At 40.4% G+C, this 18,417-nt stretch overlaps 1 protein-coding gene across 4 annotated transcripts in view; it reads left to right on the forward strand.

Moving 5' to 3' along the window:
• The window catches only part of COP1 (COP1 E3 ubiquitin ligase), a 62,303-nt gene that overhangs the window by 31,612 nt on the left and 12,274 nt on the right, over positions 1 to 18,417 (forward strand). For all 4 annotated transcript variants that reach the window (XM_075616646.1, XM_075616647.1, XM_075616649.1 and 1 more), the window contains exons 13-18: positions 2,666 to 2,774; positions 4,393 to 4,474; positions 7,483 to 7,599; positions 14,095 to 14,212; positions 14,968 to 15,092; positions 15,764 to 15,924. In XM_075616646.1, the coding sequence (XP_075472761.1) occupies positions 2,666 to 2,774; positions 4,393 to 4,474; positions 7,483 to 7,599; positions 14,095 to 14,212; positions 14,968 to 15,092; positions 15,764 to 15,924 (712 nt within the window). The remainder of the gene's footprint in view (positions 1 to 2,665; positions 2,775 to 4,392; positions 4,475 to 7,482; positions 7,600 to 14,094; positions 14,213 to 14,967; positions 15,093 to 15,763; positions 15,925 to 18,417) is intronic.

The following is an 18,417-nucleotide window of genomic DNA, read 5'->3' on the forward strand; positions in this document are numbered from 1 at the left end:
GTACTATTCCTCATTTAAGAACACTAGACTGTTTAAAGGTGTAAAAACACAAAATCTTTTTAATATCTATTTTTCCAATATATTAAAGGTCATGCATGTTTACGGGAGTGCCACAATTGTGCAACTACAATATAGTGATTTTAAAACAAAGTTATAACTTAGTTTTACCACACCTGTGAGTAAAGGCATTTTGAAATCGTACGTTGCTGAATCTTTCTGCTTCATTGGTTGCGTGAAGTACATATCCAACAACGAGTTCAGACTGTCTCCTTTTTATAGCTGTGCCTGATGCAAGGGCTGCCTCAGTCAGTCTTTTACGGACTTCTCCTAGCCTTATTCTGTTGTCTGCCAGCTGTGTCCCCGAGCCCTGACTGCCTCTTCTGTACCAGCAAACTTTTTGGAGCAGAGCCATAGATCAGTTTGATCGCCCATTCTTTTCACCTGCTTCCTAAACACATCCATTCTCTGTCTCGTCCCAAATCTCTATTCACAGCAAGGACCCTCGGGAAACTTCATTTCAATTTTGTGTTTTTGTTTATTTTTTTACCCATTTGGCAAACACAACCTCTCGGCTAGCTCCAAAATCAAGTTGAATGTCAGGAGTTGTGGGCGTTGTAATGCGTATTGACAAACGTTTCAACAAGTCTTTGTGTGTAGTTGCTGTAGAAACCTGTGGGTGAATCCGGTATATTTAGAAGATTTGATGCTTGCGGAGAAAAAACGATGAATTATTTGGCACGTCAGCTTCAAGCTATGTAACATATTGCTTACTTTAACCTTGTCTGCTGTAATTAGCAGGCAGTGTACAGGTAACCACCATGAATCTTGATAGGTTCACCATTATTCTTATAGTTCACCAGCTGCATCACTTCATGGATATGGCAGAGGCTCTTACTTTATTAGAACTTTGCACAGTGACCAGGAGCTGTGCAATAGAACTTGGAGCAGTGCTTCCACATCTTGGAGGCAGTCCATGTGTTCCAGACTTTCTGCTGGATCTGTATACATAGAATTGTCAGATTAGATCTTGAATTACATGGACCATAAGAAAGTAAAATTAAAAATGTTCTACACCAGAAGAAAACAAGTTAACATTTTAGTTTAGGTGATTTAAAGGAAGCCAATTACATTGATAGCTGTCTGCCCCTTAAACACACTGCCTATTTTTAAATCTTGCCAATTAAAAAAAGCAACAAAAAAAAAAAAACAGAAGTGTGCTGCATTCAGATGTTATCAGCACAAAAGGAATTGCGATAAATGTAATTGTCTAAAATACTAGATAATATGTACTAGTGAGCACTCATTTTGCCTGTTAGAACCTGAGATACTCTAAATTCTTGCTTCCAGGTTGCTTGTGTTGGTGGCAGTTTCCTTGACTTTAAAGCGCTGCCTAGATTGTCTGTTGCGTGTGGAAATCGTTGGCTTTCAAATATTATACCACATTTCAAGGGTTGTACAATGTAATGATATCCTTCTGTGGAGATAATGTTGCCAACTGGCTCTGGCCATACAGATCAGCTAATCCAAATAACTGTTGATTCTCTTAATATAAGAAACAAGTTCCAAACCTTGTAATGCTTTACAGGAATAATTTGAAAGTGTTAGTCTCCTGGATTAATTTTAGAACCCGATGTAACATTGTAAAAGAAACGATGACTGTTCATTATACTAAAAGAATATCCACATATGTTCAGAAGTCCATAGAGGATAGTAGACCCAAAAGTAGGGATCTTTTTGAAAGCAGCAGACCACCCTCCGCCCCCCCCCCCCTCCTTTTTTGACATAGGTTTGAAGAAAGTGGTCTCCGGAGCTGAACCCCATTTAAATTCAGCTCCGGCAACTCCCTGCTTCACAAGTTACTTTCCTCTGAAGAAGGTGCCAATATCTCTCAAAGTTTATAGCTCCCACATCATGTAGGCCAATAGGAAGCCCGAACCACCCGAGGACGTCAAACTATCGGCCCGCAAGAGCTTTTAAAATCCGCCAGTACATGACCCCAGCTAGCGAGCTGTGGCTATCGGCACCCCCTACGGCGGCAAGTATCTCAGGAAGCAGGGAATCCCCAGAGCTGAGATTAATGGGGTTCGGCTCCGGAGACCCTCGGCTTCAAACCTATGGAAAGAGCTGAACAGCTGCTTGGATTGCTGCTTTAAAGTGCATGGGAAGGTCAACAAACGTGTACGCAATGTCCAACTTCGAGCTTGCACTTCAGCTATGGGTTGCAGAAAGTCTGGAAGTACGTGATCACTCTCTTTGTTCTGTGTTTCTGGTAGCAAATTCTTCACACGATTCAGTATGCTCTGAATTTATATAGTAATATGCAGCCATTAATTGATCCATGCATAAGACATATACGAATCAGTAGGTAACATGGCTGAGACTTAAGGCTGTGTTTTGTTAAAAATAGAAAATAATTGGATTCTGCAAAAAATATATAAAGCAAACTGCTAAACCATCTTCAACATGCCAATGTTTTCCTGCTCTGAAGGGAAGGTGGAAACTGCCATCATGAACATGTTCATCTGCTTGAATAAGTTAAGTGCTTGAAGGGTATGCAATATGTTGAGTCAAGCAGGTGTTGAATCTCTAGGCTGCTCTAGTAACATTGACTGAATTGTTTCCTTTTATACAGCTGATTTATTAGGTTTCTTTTTTCTTTTGGCAGCTGTATAAGCTGGAGCAGTTACCACAAGAACCTTCTGGCTAGCAGTGATTATGAAGGGACAGTCATCCTATGGGATGGCTTCACAGGGCAGAGATCCAAGGTGTACCAGGTAACATTCAGCATTTTATTAATCTGCTCCTCCTAAGCTCTTTACCGAGAATTTATAATGGGCGTAGACAACTGCTGATCTGTGTTTTTAGAGTGTAAAACTTTACCCCATCACGTCCTTTATCCCCCTGGAAAAACGTGATTCCATTGCTTGTCCCCACCACCACAAACAAGCTGAGGGTTTTTTTTTTATTACCGTATTTCCTCAATTCTAAGACGCATCATGTCTAAAATTGGAGTCTCTTAAAACGATGTATAAAAGTGTCGTCGTCTCCACCACCCACCACCCACACCCCCCCCCCTCTTTCTCACTTACCATGTTTGAGGAGAGGTCCCATGTCAGCGGAGGATGAAGTGGGCGGCGGCAGGAGGTCCACGTCTGCAGAGGATTAAAGATGGACAGTGGGAGGGAGTGCGGCGGCAGGCCAGGTCCCAAGTCTGCAGATGAATGAAAAGACAAGACAGCGGGCGGGAGGCGGCGGGAGACAATCATCATAGCAGGAGAGCTGAGAAGGAAGAGAGCCACATAGGGGCACGGCTGGGGAGGAGCGCACTAACACTGGAAGTTGACTTCCGGTTACAGTGCGCTCCTCCCCAGCCGTGCCCCTATGTGGCTCTCTTCCTGCTCAGCTCTCCTGCTATGATGATTGCCTCCCGCCGCCTCCTGCCCGCTGTCTTGTCTTTTCATTCATCTGCAGACTTGGGACCTGACCTGCCGCCGCACTCCCTCCCACTGTCCATCTTCAATCCTCTGCAGACGTGGACCTCCTGCCGCCCACTTCATCCTCCGCTGACATGGGACCTCTCCTCAAACATGGTAAGTGAAAAGTAAATTTAGTACACTTCCTCTTTTGAAAGGGCTAAATTGTTGGTGCGTCTTAAACTCGATGGCGTCTTACAATCGACAAAATACTCTATTTAATTGTATTTAAGATTTTAAGTGGGGCGTCCTCTGGTGGTGAACACAGCTATTTATTTCCAAGATACTCTTTCTTTGCTGGTGTTCTTCTTGGCTGTTCAATGATGACTTCTAGGGTTGTTCAATAGGAGACCACGGTGTCGTCCCTGATGTGGCTTCTTGTTGGGCTAAAGCTGATTTTGTGGGCATTTTACTTTCTGAAATGGCAGAGAACACCGCGACAAAGAGGGAAAATATCTCTGAAACGGGCGGTCCCCTGGGGATAAAAATAGCGCGGTTCAGTTCACGAGCACCTCCCGTTTTGTATTTATTTAATGGGCCTAACATGTAGCTTATATCTTGCAAGCTTTCGAACCTCTCGGGGTCCTTCATCTGGTATATACCCGATAGAAGACACAGAGAGGTTCAAAAGCTTGCAACATATCAACTACTTGTTGATTCAATAAAAAGGCATCATTCCACCTACTCCCTCTCCCTCCTTTGTTAATACATGGCAGAAGGGACCAACACGGCTCCCCACCCTTCTTTGCTAGTCCTGTATGGATATTTTTCTTTGTACCTTACTTTGGGTTCATCTAATGCCTTAACCGCTTGCGCCTCTCGCTATCAAGTGCTCACCTGAAACCTCGTGAGCACAGAAAGCTGTTATTTATTAATGTATAACCCTGGCTTTATTCTTATCTTTCCACCATGAAAACAGGAGCATGAAAAAAGGTGCTGGAGCGTCGATTTTAACCTCATGGACCCCAAACTCTTGGCGTCTGGTTCTGATGATGCCAAAGGTTTGTGACCGCTCTAGTTTATCTGGGTTTTACAAAGAGACTGTGACAATAAGTGAGTGCAGATATTAAAGAATGTACATAAGATGGGAGAATGTTTTTTCCATTTTTTTTCTACAGATTTATGTATGGAATAGAAAGTCCCTTGACTACTGGAAGGCAATGCAATTAATTTTAAATGTCAGCAATGGTTTAAATGTGGAAGTGTTTGTTTACAGTACGCTGTCTGTTTGCACAGAATTTGATGTTGGTACTCTGGTCCTGCTTAAAGCAAATCTCAGCAACTCTATAGTGGTATTGATAGGACAGTGGACTGCTGGTTTTCTGCATGAGTCAATGGGGAAGTACTCTGTGGCACAGGCTAATGAGCCAATCCTTTTTCTAATTGGAACATTGATTACCGAGGGCAATGCTCTGTTTCACGAATGGGAGTTAATGCTTTACAAGGTATTTTGAACAGGAGATAATGGTCATAGCTTTGCACAAATGGTGGCAAGGGGGTTAATAGAGCAATGTTTTGCAGAGCTGGAAAGCATGGTGAAGCAGCTCCATGTTGACTGTTCTCACCTTTTCTTGTCATCGCCACTTATCATATATTACACACAAAATGATGCTTTAGTGTGCAAGTTTAATGAATAAACCAGCGCACTGAGCTGTAGACTTCTGGCCTTAAATGTCTATAGGACTTAATTTTTTGGCCATGGGTTTCTTTGTACAGAGTGAAAATGTATCTGTGCCAGCAAGTCATTACAACCACTGGTGCGTATTACAGCTCTTACATTTTGCTCTGTGTTCAAACTTGAGGCACCTCTTCTGCTAGAATCTTACTTCTATGCTCATCCTGCTAATAGGTTTTGATTGGTAAGACAAAACTGTATTGGTCGCAATTACATTTCCATGGCAGCCTATCCATTTAGATCAACATCAACTCTTGGTCTGACAGTTATTCCATGTTAACACCGCTTCCGGAGGTAGTTAGGAAAAACACGTGAAATGAAAACCCTAATAAAACAGCTTGTGATAAAGATACAAATCTATATATCAATATATAGATTTGTATATCTAGCGCGCGCGCCAAGGAGTTGTCTTGGCAAGGTCCGCCAACTTCAGTGAACAAATCTATACCTATTGAACACAAATGCATACTTGTTTCAATGTGTACTGTAGGTAGCAGCAATAGGCAACATTTGCTGATTAAAGGACTACAGTTGCGTCCCTCCATATATGCCATAGGGCCACAAAAGCTCATTTGTCGGTCGCAAGCCAAAATGCTAGATTTGAGTTTTTAAAAGTGCTATAAAACATTAAGAGAATAAGAGTTGTCCATTGCAATGATCGGTAGAGGCTATACAAGTCACAATATAACATGTTACAATTCTTACTATTAATGTGGCGTCTAGGTGATAATATTCCTCTGTATATTCTGAATAAGAGGATAGATTTAAAGCATAGGTAAGCGTTGATTGCGGTTGCAGTTTGACCCCGGGGAGAGGTCACCTAGTTCCCATCACTATAGAGTGAAGGTGAAGGGTGGTGTCTTTGTTCATGAAGACACTTGTAGAAAACCTGCTTCCCAGAAAATGTGTTTTTTTTTTTCTTTTTTCTCTCTCCGTGATTAGAAATTTTGTTTCATGCCTTGTATAGATAACAATCTGCAGAGCATTGCAACCTTAAACTTGAGAATTAAAAAAAGTGTGTTGCTCTGTACAGGAACTCGGTTAATATCCGAAACCCCTCTTTTTATATGAAGGTACCAAGCTCTTGCTGCATCTATTGTTACATGTGATAACTAGAGCCTCAATTTATCTGCGTTAAAGAGATTAAATAATGCTGCATTGCAGATCAGGCAAAGTTGTAACATTTGCAGCAATGTATTACAGCCATTCTTGAGAGAAACCACGACTTCCAGGTGGGAGAAACAAATTAATGCCGTGTACTGAATCACATTTACAGGTTGCAATGAAAAAGGATGCCAAGCAATTCAGGCTAATTTAGACCCTGAAAACTGGGATAAAGCACTACTGAAAATAATTTGTTGATAAATTAGGAGCTGTTTATCTTGTAAATAAGCATCTAATTCTTAGTCTATTTATCCAGAGAATAAATGTACACATATGCGCTAACCCTCAAACACTCCGTCTTCAAAACTTTTCTAACCCTTCCAAATAATTGACTTGTTTTATGAAGGGTCTTGCAGGCTTCCCGGAATCTGAATGCCTTATCAGAGAAAATGTACTACCAATGTCCCCTAAGGATACCTCTGGAATTCTCGGAAGGTAAATCAAATAGTTTAACATGTAGTATTCTTGTATACTTGTGGAGCAGATAAATGCACAATCAAGTCACTGCAAGAGCTTGTTTCTCATAGGAATAATGATAAATGCTTCATAATCATAATGTCTCTTACTTCACACTGTGCATAAATATTACAAAATGAGTCCTTTTGATTGTACATGATTTTAACCAAATACAATGGCCATTGTGGAGTCCAATCGAAATAACTATTTGCCAGCACGCTACAGACTTTCTTGTATTTACATTTCGCACAGGTTACTGGATGTCTTTTTATGTACTAATAAAGTATGGTACACTGGGATTATGCAACATTTATGGTTTTTCTGTATGTGAAACGAGCATCTTAAAGCGGTTTCATTTGTCTATTTATATATTCCACAAGTGTACTTTTAGTATGATCTATAAAACAAAACAAAACAATGTTAAACTATTAGACTTCTCTTCTGATCATTTGAAATCTGTTCTCGGCAGTCAACAGGGCATGTTTTTGGTTCAGCTGTCATGTTGGGCCTCCAGAGCCCTGTGTATGAAGAACAAGCCTGTTATTTACAAGAATCTGAAACTCAACTACGCTTTTTATGCTATTGAAAACATGAGGATATTTAATCCTGATGTGTATTTATGTATGCATCTAGAGGTTTTAACGGTGTCATATAAACATGTACAATATAGGTTTTTGCAAGCTTTCGTGACCCGTGTCTTTCTTCTCCTGTTAGTAAAACTGTGGTCCACCAACCTGGATAACTCTGTTGCGAGTATCGAAGCCAAAGCCAATGTATGCTGTGTAAAGTTCAGTCCCTCCTCACGCTATCACCTGGCATTCGGCTGTGCCGGTAAGTTCCTAGGAACATACCCCCTAAGTGGTGGCTGTAAATACTGTGAAACAATCTTCCAGAGCTTGTATACGGGAAAACCTGCTTCTGAATGTATGTATGTTTTTCAAGATTCCACTGTTTTGACATGAGTGAGGAGGATTTCTATTACTGCATATAATCTGCTCTGAGAAGTCTAGCACCCACAAACTCCATCCTAGTGAAAGTCTTGCTCAAAGTAGCCCCAGCACCTTTGCAGGCAATATGTATTTTGTTGGTGTCCCTTTTCTCTGAGAACTAGCGTTTGTATTGCATGTTCAATCTATTGCTCTTATCCAATAGTGTGAAACTTTTCAGCGGGTATAACCTGCAGTGGCTTGTCAGTGATTGAGAGGACAATGTGTCCCCTTTACACCATAACATTCTGTAAGGTTTTCTTTCTGCTCCCAGCTTCACAAAGCAACAGCCATATCAAGCCAAATGGTAAAGAAGGATGGGAAGGTTGTCCCTGTAATAAATTGTCGTTAAATATGTATGGAGAAGTTATGGGATGCTTACATATTAAAAAAAAAAAATAGCTTTAAGGTATCCTAAAAATAATTTTTTTAAATGGAGCCTTTAAATTTTTCTTTTCTTTTTTACACATTGATGTGCGCAGGATGTTAATGTTTGAACTTCTTTGTGCAACTTGCTTTTATGAGTAGGACATGGATGAGCTATCGAGTATTTGAGGCTTTGTAGTAAGCTAACGAGAATTTATGTAGCAGTCTGTATATTTGTTCAATGCCTCTTCTGTGCACAAAAGGACTCTTAGAGTATTGTTTATAAAAAGGGACAAATTGTGTTCCTTTTTTTAATACCTTTTCTGCACCTGATCCTTTTTCTATACATGGGCAGCAAGAGCGACTTCCCCCACCAAGAAGCTCAAGTTGCCTCCGCCAGTCTAGAAGAGTTAAACCCTCTGCTCTGTCAACTGAAGCTTTCTAAACCCACTGGATGACAGAATAGCTGTAATAACTGCCAGCAACCAAAGGCAGGTGTTTATGATCTAAAAAAAAATACATATATAAAAGAGCTTGTAACATGCTCTGCTGAGATTAGTGAGATAAATCAAATCTGAAGCTGTTGTGCCAGATACTCGGGCCATGCTTTTCTGTAATATGTTTATACCAGACTGTGCTTAGGTACTGGATGGAGTAGGATGTGTGGGCGACTCCACAAGGGTGGTCATTCTGAAACATGGGTTCAGGAGAACGTGTTACTGTAGATTGTGCTGCATTAGAGCGCCAATAACAGTAGGAAAGGAAATAAATTATATAGGAGGCAAAAAATAAAAATAAGATTAGCATCTTGTTGGCAGCCAGAAATAGATATCTTTGCCTCTGTTAGGATCCATATCCTGGCAGCTTCCTTCTCTTTCCAAACAATCCGCAAAGGGCCCCCCCACGCCCCCCCCTTTTTTTTTAATATTGAAATTTTTAGCTTTTTGTCTGCGTGAACGCTGCTTCTTTTCATTGACATTTTTATCGCCTGCTGTGTCAAAAGCTTTTGACAATACAATTAAAAAAAGAAAAGCCACATGCCCCCTCCCCCATCCCTTGGTGTCAAGCCCATTATCCATAGCCGGCTGAATGTCATCTATAACCTCCAGCCATCGGCTAGGGCCTGTCAAGAGAGAAGGTTACAAAGTGAGGGCAGGACATGCTGTGCTCGACACAATCATTACAACATGCGCTCAGGCCCCGCGTGGCCGCTTCCACCTGTAACGGCTACAGCCATCAGACCGCAGCCTTGTAGAATGAAGCACTTGGGACTCCAATAAGGTTTTTACTTACAAATAAAAAGGCCGCTTTGCACTGGTTGCTTCCACAACAATTGACTGTAGTAATTTATGAGTTTAGGGAAAATGGTAACATTTTCAACAAAGGGTTGAGCTCACGACTTCTTACCTGATTTGCAGTCCTTTTTCAAATGGCAATAATGCTAGTCATTATTTCTATCATGTAATAGCACGAGTTATTTTGTTTTTCTAAAACCAGGTATCTGAGCACCAGTCTTTCTAAACACCTTTAGAAGCAATAGCCATTTTTTAAAATTATTTTTTACTAGATGGAGTACTCTGGATTACAATACAATGTAATGTAAAGTTGATCCTGTTGTCTAAATATAAAATGATGCCCTTTATTTTAGAGCGCTTAAGTAAGAACTGTTTATACCCTAGAACAGTGGTGCGTGAAGTGGGGGGCGCGCTGGATTTGTCTGGGGGCGCGGGCGGTTTCATAGGCCCTGCACTCTTCCCCAAGGCATTTAAATACCGGGGGATCACGTGATGCCTCTGCAACTCTAAAACTTACGTGGACTCTGCCAGCATCACTAGTGTCCTGGCAACGCGGGGTCATGTGACATCATGCGCGTCAAATGATGCTGCGGGTCACGCCGTCATTTGACACTGCGCGACGTAAGGAGGGGGCGCAGAACCGAGCGGAGCGGGTGGGGGGGGGGGGGGCCGCAGCAAAAAAAGTTGCACGCCCCTGCACTAGAATCACTAGGTTTTAGTATGTTGCCAATGTGTCATCTGATTGCCAGGGGTTTGGGGGTAAAAATATAAATGTAAGAATCCCTACACAAGTCCACATGTGACTTGGGTGTCCAACCAATTATACCAACCAGGTGTCTTTTTTTTTTTTTTTTTTTTTTTTTTTAAACCTTTGATTTTCATTGACAAAAATCCTCCGTTGTTATCACTTGGTAGAATTTGATTCCTACAAGAAGCTTGTAACTCTTGTAACTGATCATACTCTAGCTTCCATGTGCACAAAATCCTGTGAAAGTCTTACAGTTGGTTAAAATGTTGGTGCCCGAGGCAAAAGGAAATAAAGTACTTAAAATTGATCATTAGGAGCTGGGGCTTGGTCTCATGTGTAGTCCTCCCGCCAGAAATAATTGCCTTTTTTAGTAGGCTAGGTGGCCTGATTTTTGTATTTTGCACTGAGCGGTTTGTTTGTGGTAAATGAACTTCTGAATACTACTGCTCTGTGACCTTAAAACATACGGGTCTTCTTGTTATCCTAACAGTAGTTACCCAAATAACTCCTTTCCAGTATATTCCGAAGACTTGTAAAGTGACCATATGGTAATTTGGAGTACTAAGCCAAGTATTCATGTTTTTACTCTGGGGAGAGTGATCAGTGGGGCTGCTGCTTTACAAGGAGGATCACATGACAGGACTGTCCCGTGTTTTTTTTTTTTTTTTGTTATCTAGCATTTTTTTAACAAAGTATTTCATTTCGATGTTGCCGATTTGGGTGATTATCACTTATCTGATGGGGTTTTTAGTATATTACGTCATAGTAAACTTAACCATAAGAAAAGATGAGCAGTAGAATGTCGGGACGTATATGCTGAGTAAAAGTTCATACTTTGTGAATATTTAAGAGGCTCTCTCCAGACAAGCGAGAACTGGATGATTTTATGAGGGTAATGTTTGAACAGTATTGGAACTTATATATATATTTTTTTATTTTTTGGGGCTTATTAGGATCAGTTAATCTTTAGAATATCCCATTCTACCCTATATTCATTTTATCCACAGAATTCTGTTGTAAGGGTATGCGACTTTGCTATATGATGGCAACCATTTCCTATACTGCACTGCATGTTGCATAGATTTTGTGCTTCTATAAAGTGTCCAAATACTTTTTTATGTTGCATTCTTGTCTGATCTTTCAGATGACTGCTCTGTTTGTTTTATTCTGCAGTAAGAGATTTTATTATTCATTCTAATTGGCCGTTTCTAACTTTCTTGGCAAGTGGCTGCATTCCCTGTCTTATATCAGAGACCACCACATCAAGTTTGGGGATCCTGCCTAATAAGTATCCATTTTCTAAAGAATTGGACAATCCTCTGCTTTCTTTTTTTGAGGCCCTTCCAGCGATGAATCCATTAACACAAGGAAAGGGTTATTAAATAAGAACACTAGGTTTTGACTAGTTTTTCAAGCACATCGTTTACCTGTTCATCAGTGAGGCCTCCATAATACTTGAACATTAAGTCACAAATAACTTGTGCAATTAAAATGGCCAGGTCCAAGCACCAGTAAAGCAGAAACAGCATCGATTTATATATAAAAAAAATGTATGAGTAAAATTAAATTATAACTCAAACTATTTAAGTTATTTCCTTTTAAAGAGCTTGGAGTCCAAGTCACAGGAAGCCATGACTTGTGGCTTTTCCATGATTTGTGAGTCCTGCGCTTTCAACACCAATATTCTTGCATTAGGGCAGCCATCAGAGTGACTCCTTGCTGTTAAATGGCAGTCATATTTTTAGCACTCTTGTTAGGAGCATGTAGATAGATAAAGAAAGTCTTATTCTTTACTTCAAACCCAGATGGGGTTTTTTTTTCTTTCCTTTAATCTTGTGAGATTCCATATGGCCAGGAAGCAACGCTGTCTCTTTAAAGCTGGGCCAGCTGTTCAACTGGCTCTCCCATTTAATGCTTACAATTGGCGTTCGTGTGTTCGTTCAAGAAAAGTTTGCTCAGGATGATGTAGGTGGGAGAGATTAAAGCGACAAACAAAACTCGTGTGCACTACACACGTGCAGTAGCAATCAATGAATAATTAAGCCACTAATTTTAGCTGGCTGAGGCATTGTGCCGAAAGGGATGGGCAACGATTAAGCATCCAGCAAGCATACATAAGCACATTGTGTCCAGGCTGGGCGCCAACAGGCAGAGAGGCATGTTACTCATGTTTCCTTGCATGGACGGGGTACATTGAGGTTACAGGGAGAGTGGTCAGTAGACGCATTTTAGGGAGGAGGTCCCCATAAAATGTTTAGATCAGTTTATATTAGATGATGGTAAGTCGAATCTTATGTGGCCCACCAAAGTAGTTCTAAGCACGATATGTGATGTATACTGCCCTTCAGAAATCAATGTTTGATTTTACAACATTAGTAATGAAATGTGCATATAGTTGTGCGCATATATATTCGTGTGAATGGACGCACACTGTATATATTATGCGTCTGTAGCTATTGGTTTAATCCAGCTTTGGTTTAAGAGGTTAGACGTGGCTTTAGTCATGGTATTTTATTGCAACTCCTCCTGTGCTGTGATTGGGGAAATCAATATGTATATTGAGTGTTGCGTGTTAAAGATTGTTCATGAAGTGTGCGTGCTCTCTGCAAACCGTAATGTGGGAAGTTTAGGTGATGCTACGTAGTGGCAGTGTTGTGTGGGGGTTGTTGAAGTATTCCAGCGTATGGGGGTCTTGTTGATTATGCCATATTGCACACCTGCTGTACTTAAACGGTAATTGTGGTGCGTGAATTGTGATACCACCACTAGACTAACTTATTAGGAGGGTGATTCTTTATATCTATAGTGATATCTGGTTCATTTCTGAGGCTGTTAATTCTCAGCGCTTGTCACGTTTCCTTTGCCACTGAGCTGTTTAATTGTTATAAAGCAGCACTGAAAATGTGCCTTTGTATTGTTACTGCTATTTCCCAAACTGCTTACAGTTGCAATGGTGCAGTGCTCTGTCCCCAGATACGACAGTGTGTCAAATCTGCCATGTGTTGAAACCCAGAGCTCTTTAATGGTGCAGTGGCTCTGCAATCCAGCAATTGTATGCAGCATCATATAAGTAAAAAGAACGTGTTTATGATGAATTGTTGGGTTTTAGTCAATTTGGATGTGCGTTGTGTATTTTACGTCTGCAATCCAGCGAGCTTACCTTAAAGGTGTGATCCTTCTGTTAAGAATAGCTGTCTAATTGGCTTCCCTAAACGAATCTAACAATGTATGTAGAAATGACTTGGTGCTTCCGTTTGTTTTTGGAAATCTACTAGCGGAATTATTATTATTTTATTTTTTTTAGCAACCTGAATGGGGAAACCATTCTCAATTAAGTATTTTCTGTACCCTTATCCTACTCTTGCAGAGAGCCAATAGACAGACATAAGGGGGGGAGGGCTTATTGAACACAGTGACAAAGACAGAAGGGAGCTCCCCAAAAAATAAACTTCCTCCCAAGTCTCAGCTTGCCATATTTACAAACATTAAATTATTTAAAAAAAAGTTAAAGGTGTCAGATTTGGGTAAAAAGGCAATACTTGCCCCCATGTAATCCTGTGCAGTAGTACACTTTGGCCGTAGGTGAAATTTCCTATTTAAACTGTTCACAGTTGTTAAAGTGGCTTAATAGAAATTGTGGTAACATGCCATTGGGGATGTGGGGGAGGGGCTTACATTTGTTTACCATTGAGCCATGACGACATGACCATTTTTACTTTGTTAAAAAGATTGTCAATATTAAGTGGTTTCTAAAATACAATTCCTCTATTTCTAAAGAAAAGTACAGTATATGTATGTAAACAAAAAAGATAAAAGGTGTCAGTCTGCAGTTGTAAATGAGAATTTAAAAAACGTTTGTGCTTCACCCTCTGTACTTCCTTGCACTATCCCACTTAGATACTGCCTTTAACTCCCCTTTGTCCCTCCCTAGATCACTGTGTCCACTATTATGACCTTCGGAACACCAAGCAACCCATTATGGTGTTCAAAGGGCATCGCAAAGCAGTCTCCTATGCCAAGTTTGTGAATGGGGATGAGATAGTCTCTGCGTAAGTATCAAGTCCCAAGAGAGAAATCTGGCAAACTAACCAGGAAAGTTTTGGGAAATGTTACACATGCAGAGTTTAGGAAATATGTATTCGACCCCCATAGTTGTGAAGTGGTTGAGTAGTTCAGGGCATTGTAAAGCAATAAGTTGCAATTAATGCAAGCAATTGTTTCTTTGTTCGAGAAAACAAAACTGACATCAAACAGAAACCAAATCTTCCCCAGCATATGTACAGAAACACACCATCACTGTTGCAGTGAATGGTCTTGACAAGCATTACAGGCGGCTTCAACAATGAATGGGGATAATGTCTTTGAGTGGCCTTCAGAGCAATACGTGAATCTCCATGGAGACCTGCAGAGCCCTTTTTGTAGTTTGAACTGAAGTGCAAAGACCTACTGCCTTACAAGGCTAAAGGCAACAGTTACAGAAAAGATCTAATGTCCAACGGTCTGCGTGTTATCTCCCTTAACTACACAAATGCTTTCCTAGACGAGTTAGAAAATTACTGAAAGCAAAAGCTATTTATTACACAACGGTAGCACAGCGAAAATGTTTAATAATGGTAAAACTGAGGGTGTACAAGTGCTGAGTGAATGGACAGTGGATCCTACAACCAGTCTTTTAAAAAAAAAAAAAATTATGCCTCATCTTCTACCATGTACATTAGGCAGCTGGAAAAATGGTTTGCCCTGTTACTTTTAGAGAAGTAAATAACTATTTTATTCAGGTTTCTTTTTTTCTTTCTTTTCTCAGGTCAACAGATAGCCAGCTCAAACTGTGGAACGTCTCCAGGCCGCATTGCCTGCGTTCCTTTAAGGGTCACATTAATGAAAAGAATTTTGTTGGATTGGCATCCAATGGAGACTACATTGCCTGCGGTAAGTATAATCTGTGATTGACCTCATGGTAGTTCAAAGTGAACAGATCTTAGTCTAGAAGTGTCTCTATGGATCAGTGGTTGACTTGGTTTATCAGTCAGTTCATTTTTTTTAATGTTCTATAATCTGTCAGCACTTTATTACTATGCAGTTTGAAGTACAAAGATGTAGCTTGTATGTGCAAGATTGGGATACACCAAGTTTGTTGGTTATAAGAAACCCTCCACTGTGAATTGACCTTGTCGCTGTTAAACGTCTATCATTGACACCAATGACTATCAAACACCAATCGCCATTAAGATTCAGTTTGTTGCATTGTTGGCACAGCTTGTATAGCCAATTTAGGTGAAACTTACCACTGCATGTTTGGGAGCTGTTATCAGACCAAGGTCAAACTAGCTCTCCTTACCTGTGTGAGTTTGACTCGTAATGGGTTTTCTTTAATACAGTGGTGGAAGTTTTGACGTGTAATGTCCACAGGGTTTGAAGATGCATTTATTATTAGCCCAACTCCAACAGCAACTTTGTTTCCTAATTTTGCCTTTGTAATTCCCAACATAGAACAAACCATGGAATGCTTTGCAGTTCTGTATCCACGTGATTTAAGAAGCTATAGGACTGATTGTTTTGCTTTTACCTCTCTTTCTTCCCTCCCCCCCATTCCCATTTAGGAAGTGAAAACAACTCTCTCTACCTGTATTATAAGGGCCTTTCCAAGACCTTGCTGACTTTCAAGTTCGACACCGTCAAAAGTGTTCTGGATAAGGACCGGAAAGAGGATGACACCAATGAGTTTGTGAGTGCTGTGTGCTGGAGGGCACTCCCTGATGGGGTAAGGCTGTTTTTATACTATGGGTCATGTGGAGAATGGAGGCAACTGTAAATTGGCAATTACAGTGGGAAATCCATAATTTTATTACCAAAGGAACCAGCAATACGTTGTTGGCCCCTATGACAGCGAAAATGTAGTTGAGTCAGGAAGCAAGGTGTATATAGAAGCTAAAGATATTATGAGCTACGAATTTTCAATTGGGGTGTTGGAATCCTTGGTCAAGTGTCAGAATAATGTATTGAATCAGAAAGCAATTGGTTGACAACTGTAAAACGTCTTTCCATGGAATTTGTCAGTGGGTCAGTAAGGCAGTCGCCACAGAGACGGAAAGGAAGCTGGTGTCCACTGTGTGTCAATTGCCAGTTTCTTACTTTGATACACTTCCCAATTAAAAACAGAGTAGCAGATGTCTCATTCAAAATACCATTTAGACCCACACACTAATGGTCAAAGCTTTGCCATCTGCTGTACAGACTTCATCAATGCACTTAAGTGAATGGATTACACAGGTTCCATTGTGTTGGATAAAGAAGGCATAAAAAAACTTTAGTATTTGTGTACTTTTCTGCTGCATTCAGCACATTGTTGATATAAAAGGCTGGCAAAACAAATGGGGTTAAGCAAAGCACTGTTAAACAAATTAATAATTGCCCAAGTTAAATGGACACTTGGGACCCTCTCCTCATAGTCTAATGGTTACAAAGCTGATCAAAATTCACTGTCTTCCGCACATAAACCTCCAGGGGTTGAAGGGTCTTAAACAGTAGAGGCTGTTTTCATGAATGGAATAGCACTGGCTGTGCTGTAGCTGTTCCTGGAACAATAGAAAAGGTGTTCCGACGCTGTGCAGAATATGATTCTGCATATTAATTCACTCCATCATAATCGTTTGGAAGAAGCCATGTAATTTGCTGGCTGTTTGTCTGAAAGCGTTCATTACTGCAGATAAGGAAAGAAATGGAGATTGGAGGGGGAAGACAGCAGGTACGGAAAGTACTGCAGAAGTAATATCAGTTCTGTGATCAACCAGTAGATTCAGATAAAGAAACGCCAAACAGAAAATTAGCTTGGGTAAAGGTTAAAGTGACTGGAGTGTGAGATGGAGGATTGATGGTAATCGCAGACTGGCATTGTCTTCCAAATTGAGCCTTTTGAATGTTCCAAGCTATAAAAACCATGTAGAGTAAGGGAGGAAAATGTGTTTGTAATTTTCAGGTTTTAGTAATGCCGGAATATTTTAAGAAGTATCTGATTAAATTTGCTGCAATTACGTTTCCTTAATGGAAGTTGCATGAACACATCCCACAATTTCACCTCCTGTAGGGAGAGTTGAATGCAGTACAGTTGACTTCTTTCTACTCTCGCTTTTCTGTTCTCTCCAACACTCTGTACTGCAGCCACAATGGACAACATTTAAGAACTTGATGTCCTTAATAGTTGTAAAAGTACAACTCGGGCACTGCAAGTTTCCCCCACAGGCTACTCTCTAACTTGCCCTACCCTGTGTCTTGGTGCACTTTGCATGTATAATAGCACCTAGAAATATTATTTCTCTTTTTACTGGAGTAGTCTGTGCTCTGTATGAAAAATGACGCAAAACCTTTAATTTCCTGGTCCCCTCCAGACTAAACCCTGCAACACAAGGCTCATCTCTGATAAGAATGCATAGTACATTGGGCTGGATTAACTGGTCAGTTTCTTTTATTCCTTGTGCTAATACTTTTCTGTAGTGTGATCTAGAGAAATAACTGGTGGCAGCCCATTGGTGGCTAAATATAGTCTCTGGATGCCGCTAGTGAGTCACAGTTGGCAGAAGAGCTTAATGGGAACCATGTTTTTATCATTGAGATAGAAGGCATATGATGGCCATGAACAAGGAGAGGGTAGACTTTGATGGTGTGTATGTATGCATCTATTCATACATATACCGTTCCCTTGCTGCTTGTGCCCATGCCATAGCTGACGAGTTAACAATTGATCCTGAATTTCACTGCTGGTATGCAGGAATTCCTTCTGATGTCTGTGCCAGAAGGCACTCTGGTTCTTTTGAAGCAAATTCATAACAAAACGGGCACAAAGCAATTAAAGGTGATTTTATTGCTAATTAACATTTTGGTCCCCAACAGGGATGTACAAGTATACAGCGGGCTACCAGTTGACATTAACCGTAGACTTTTACATTTCAAAATGATAGTTCTAGCCGTGTTGAGGAACAATCCTTTTTTTGTAGTTATGTTGTGTACTCATTCTCTGAAAGTTACTAGAAATTTCTTATCCATCTTGCATACCGAGGATCTGTATCTCCAGCATTGTTTTCATTGTCCTCTTGTAGCCAAGCTGTTTTTTGATTTGATATTAAGCCTTTGGTTGGATTATGATTCAAATTCAATGAAGATATATGTAACGGACTTAATGGGTAGAGTTCCTATGTGACTACAAATAGTTTTTTTTTGTTTGTTTTTTTTTTGGTCATGTGCAGTCTGATACCTATAC

Source organism: Ascaphus truei, chromosome 10 (assembly GCF_040206685.1).
Source record: "Ascaphus truei isolate aAscTru1 chromosome 10, aAscTru1.hap1, whole genome shotgun sequence".
NCBI lineage: Eukaryota > Metazoa > Chordata > Amphibia > Anura > Ascaphidae > Ascaphus > Ascaphus truei.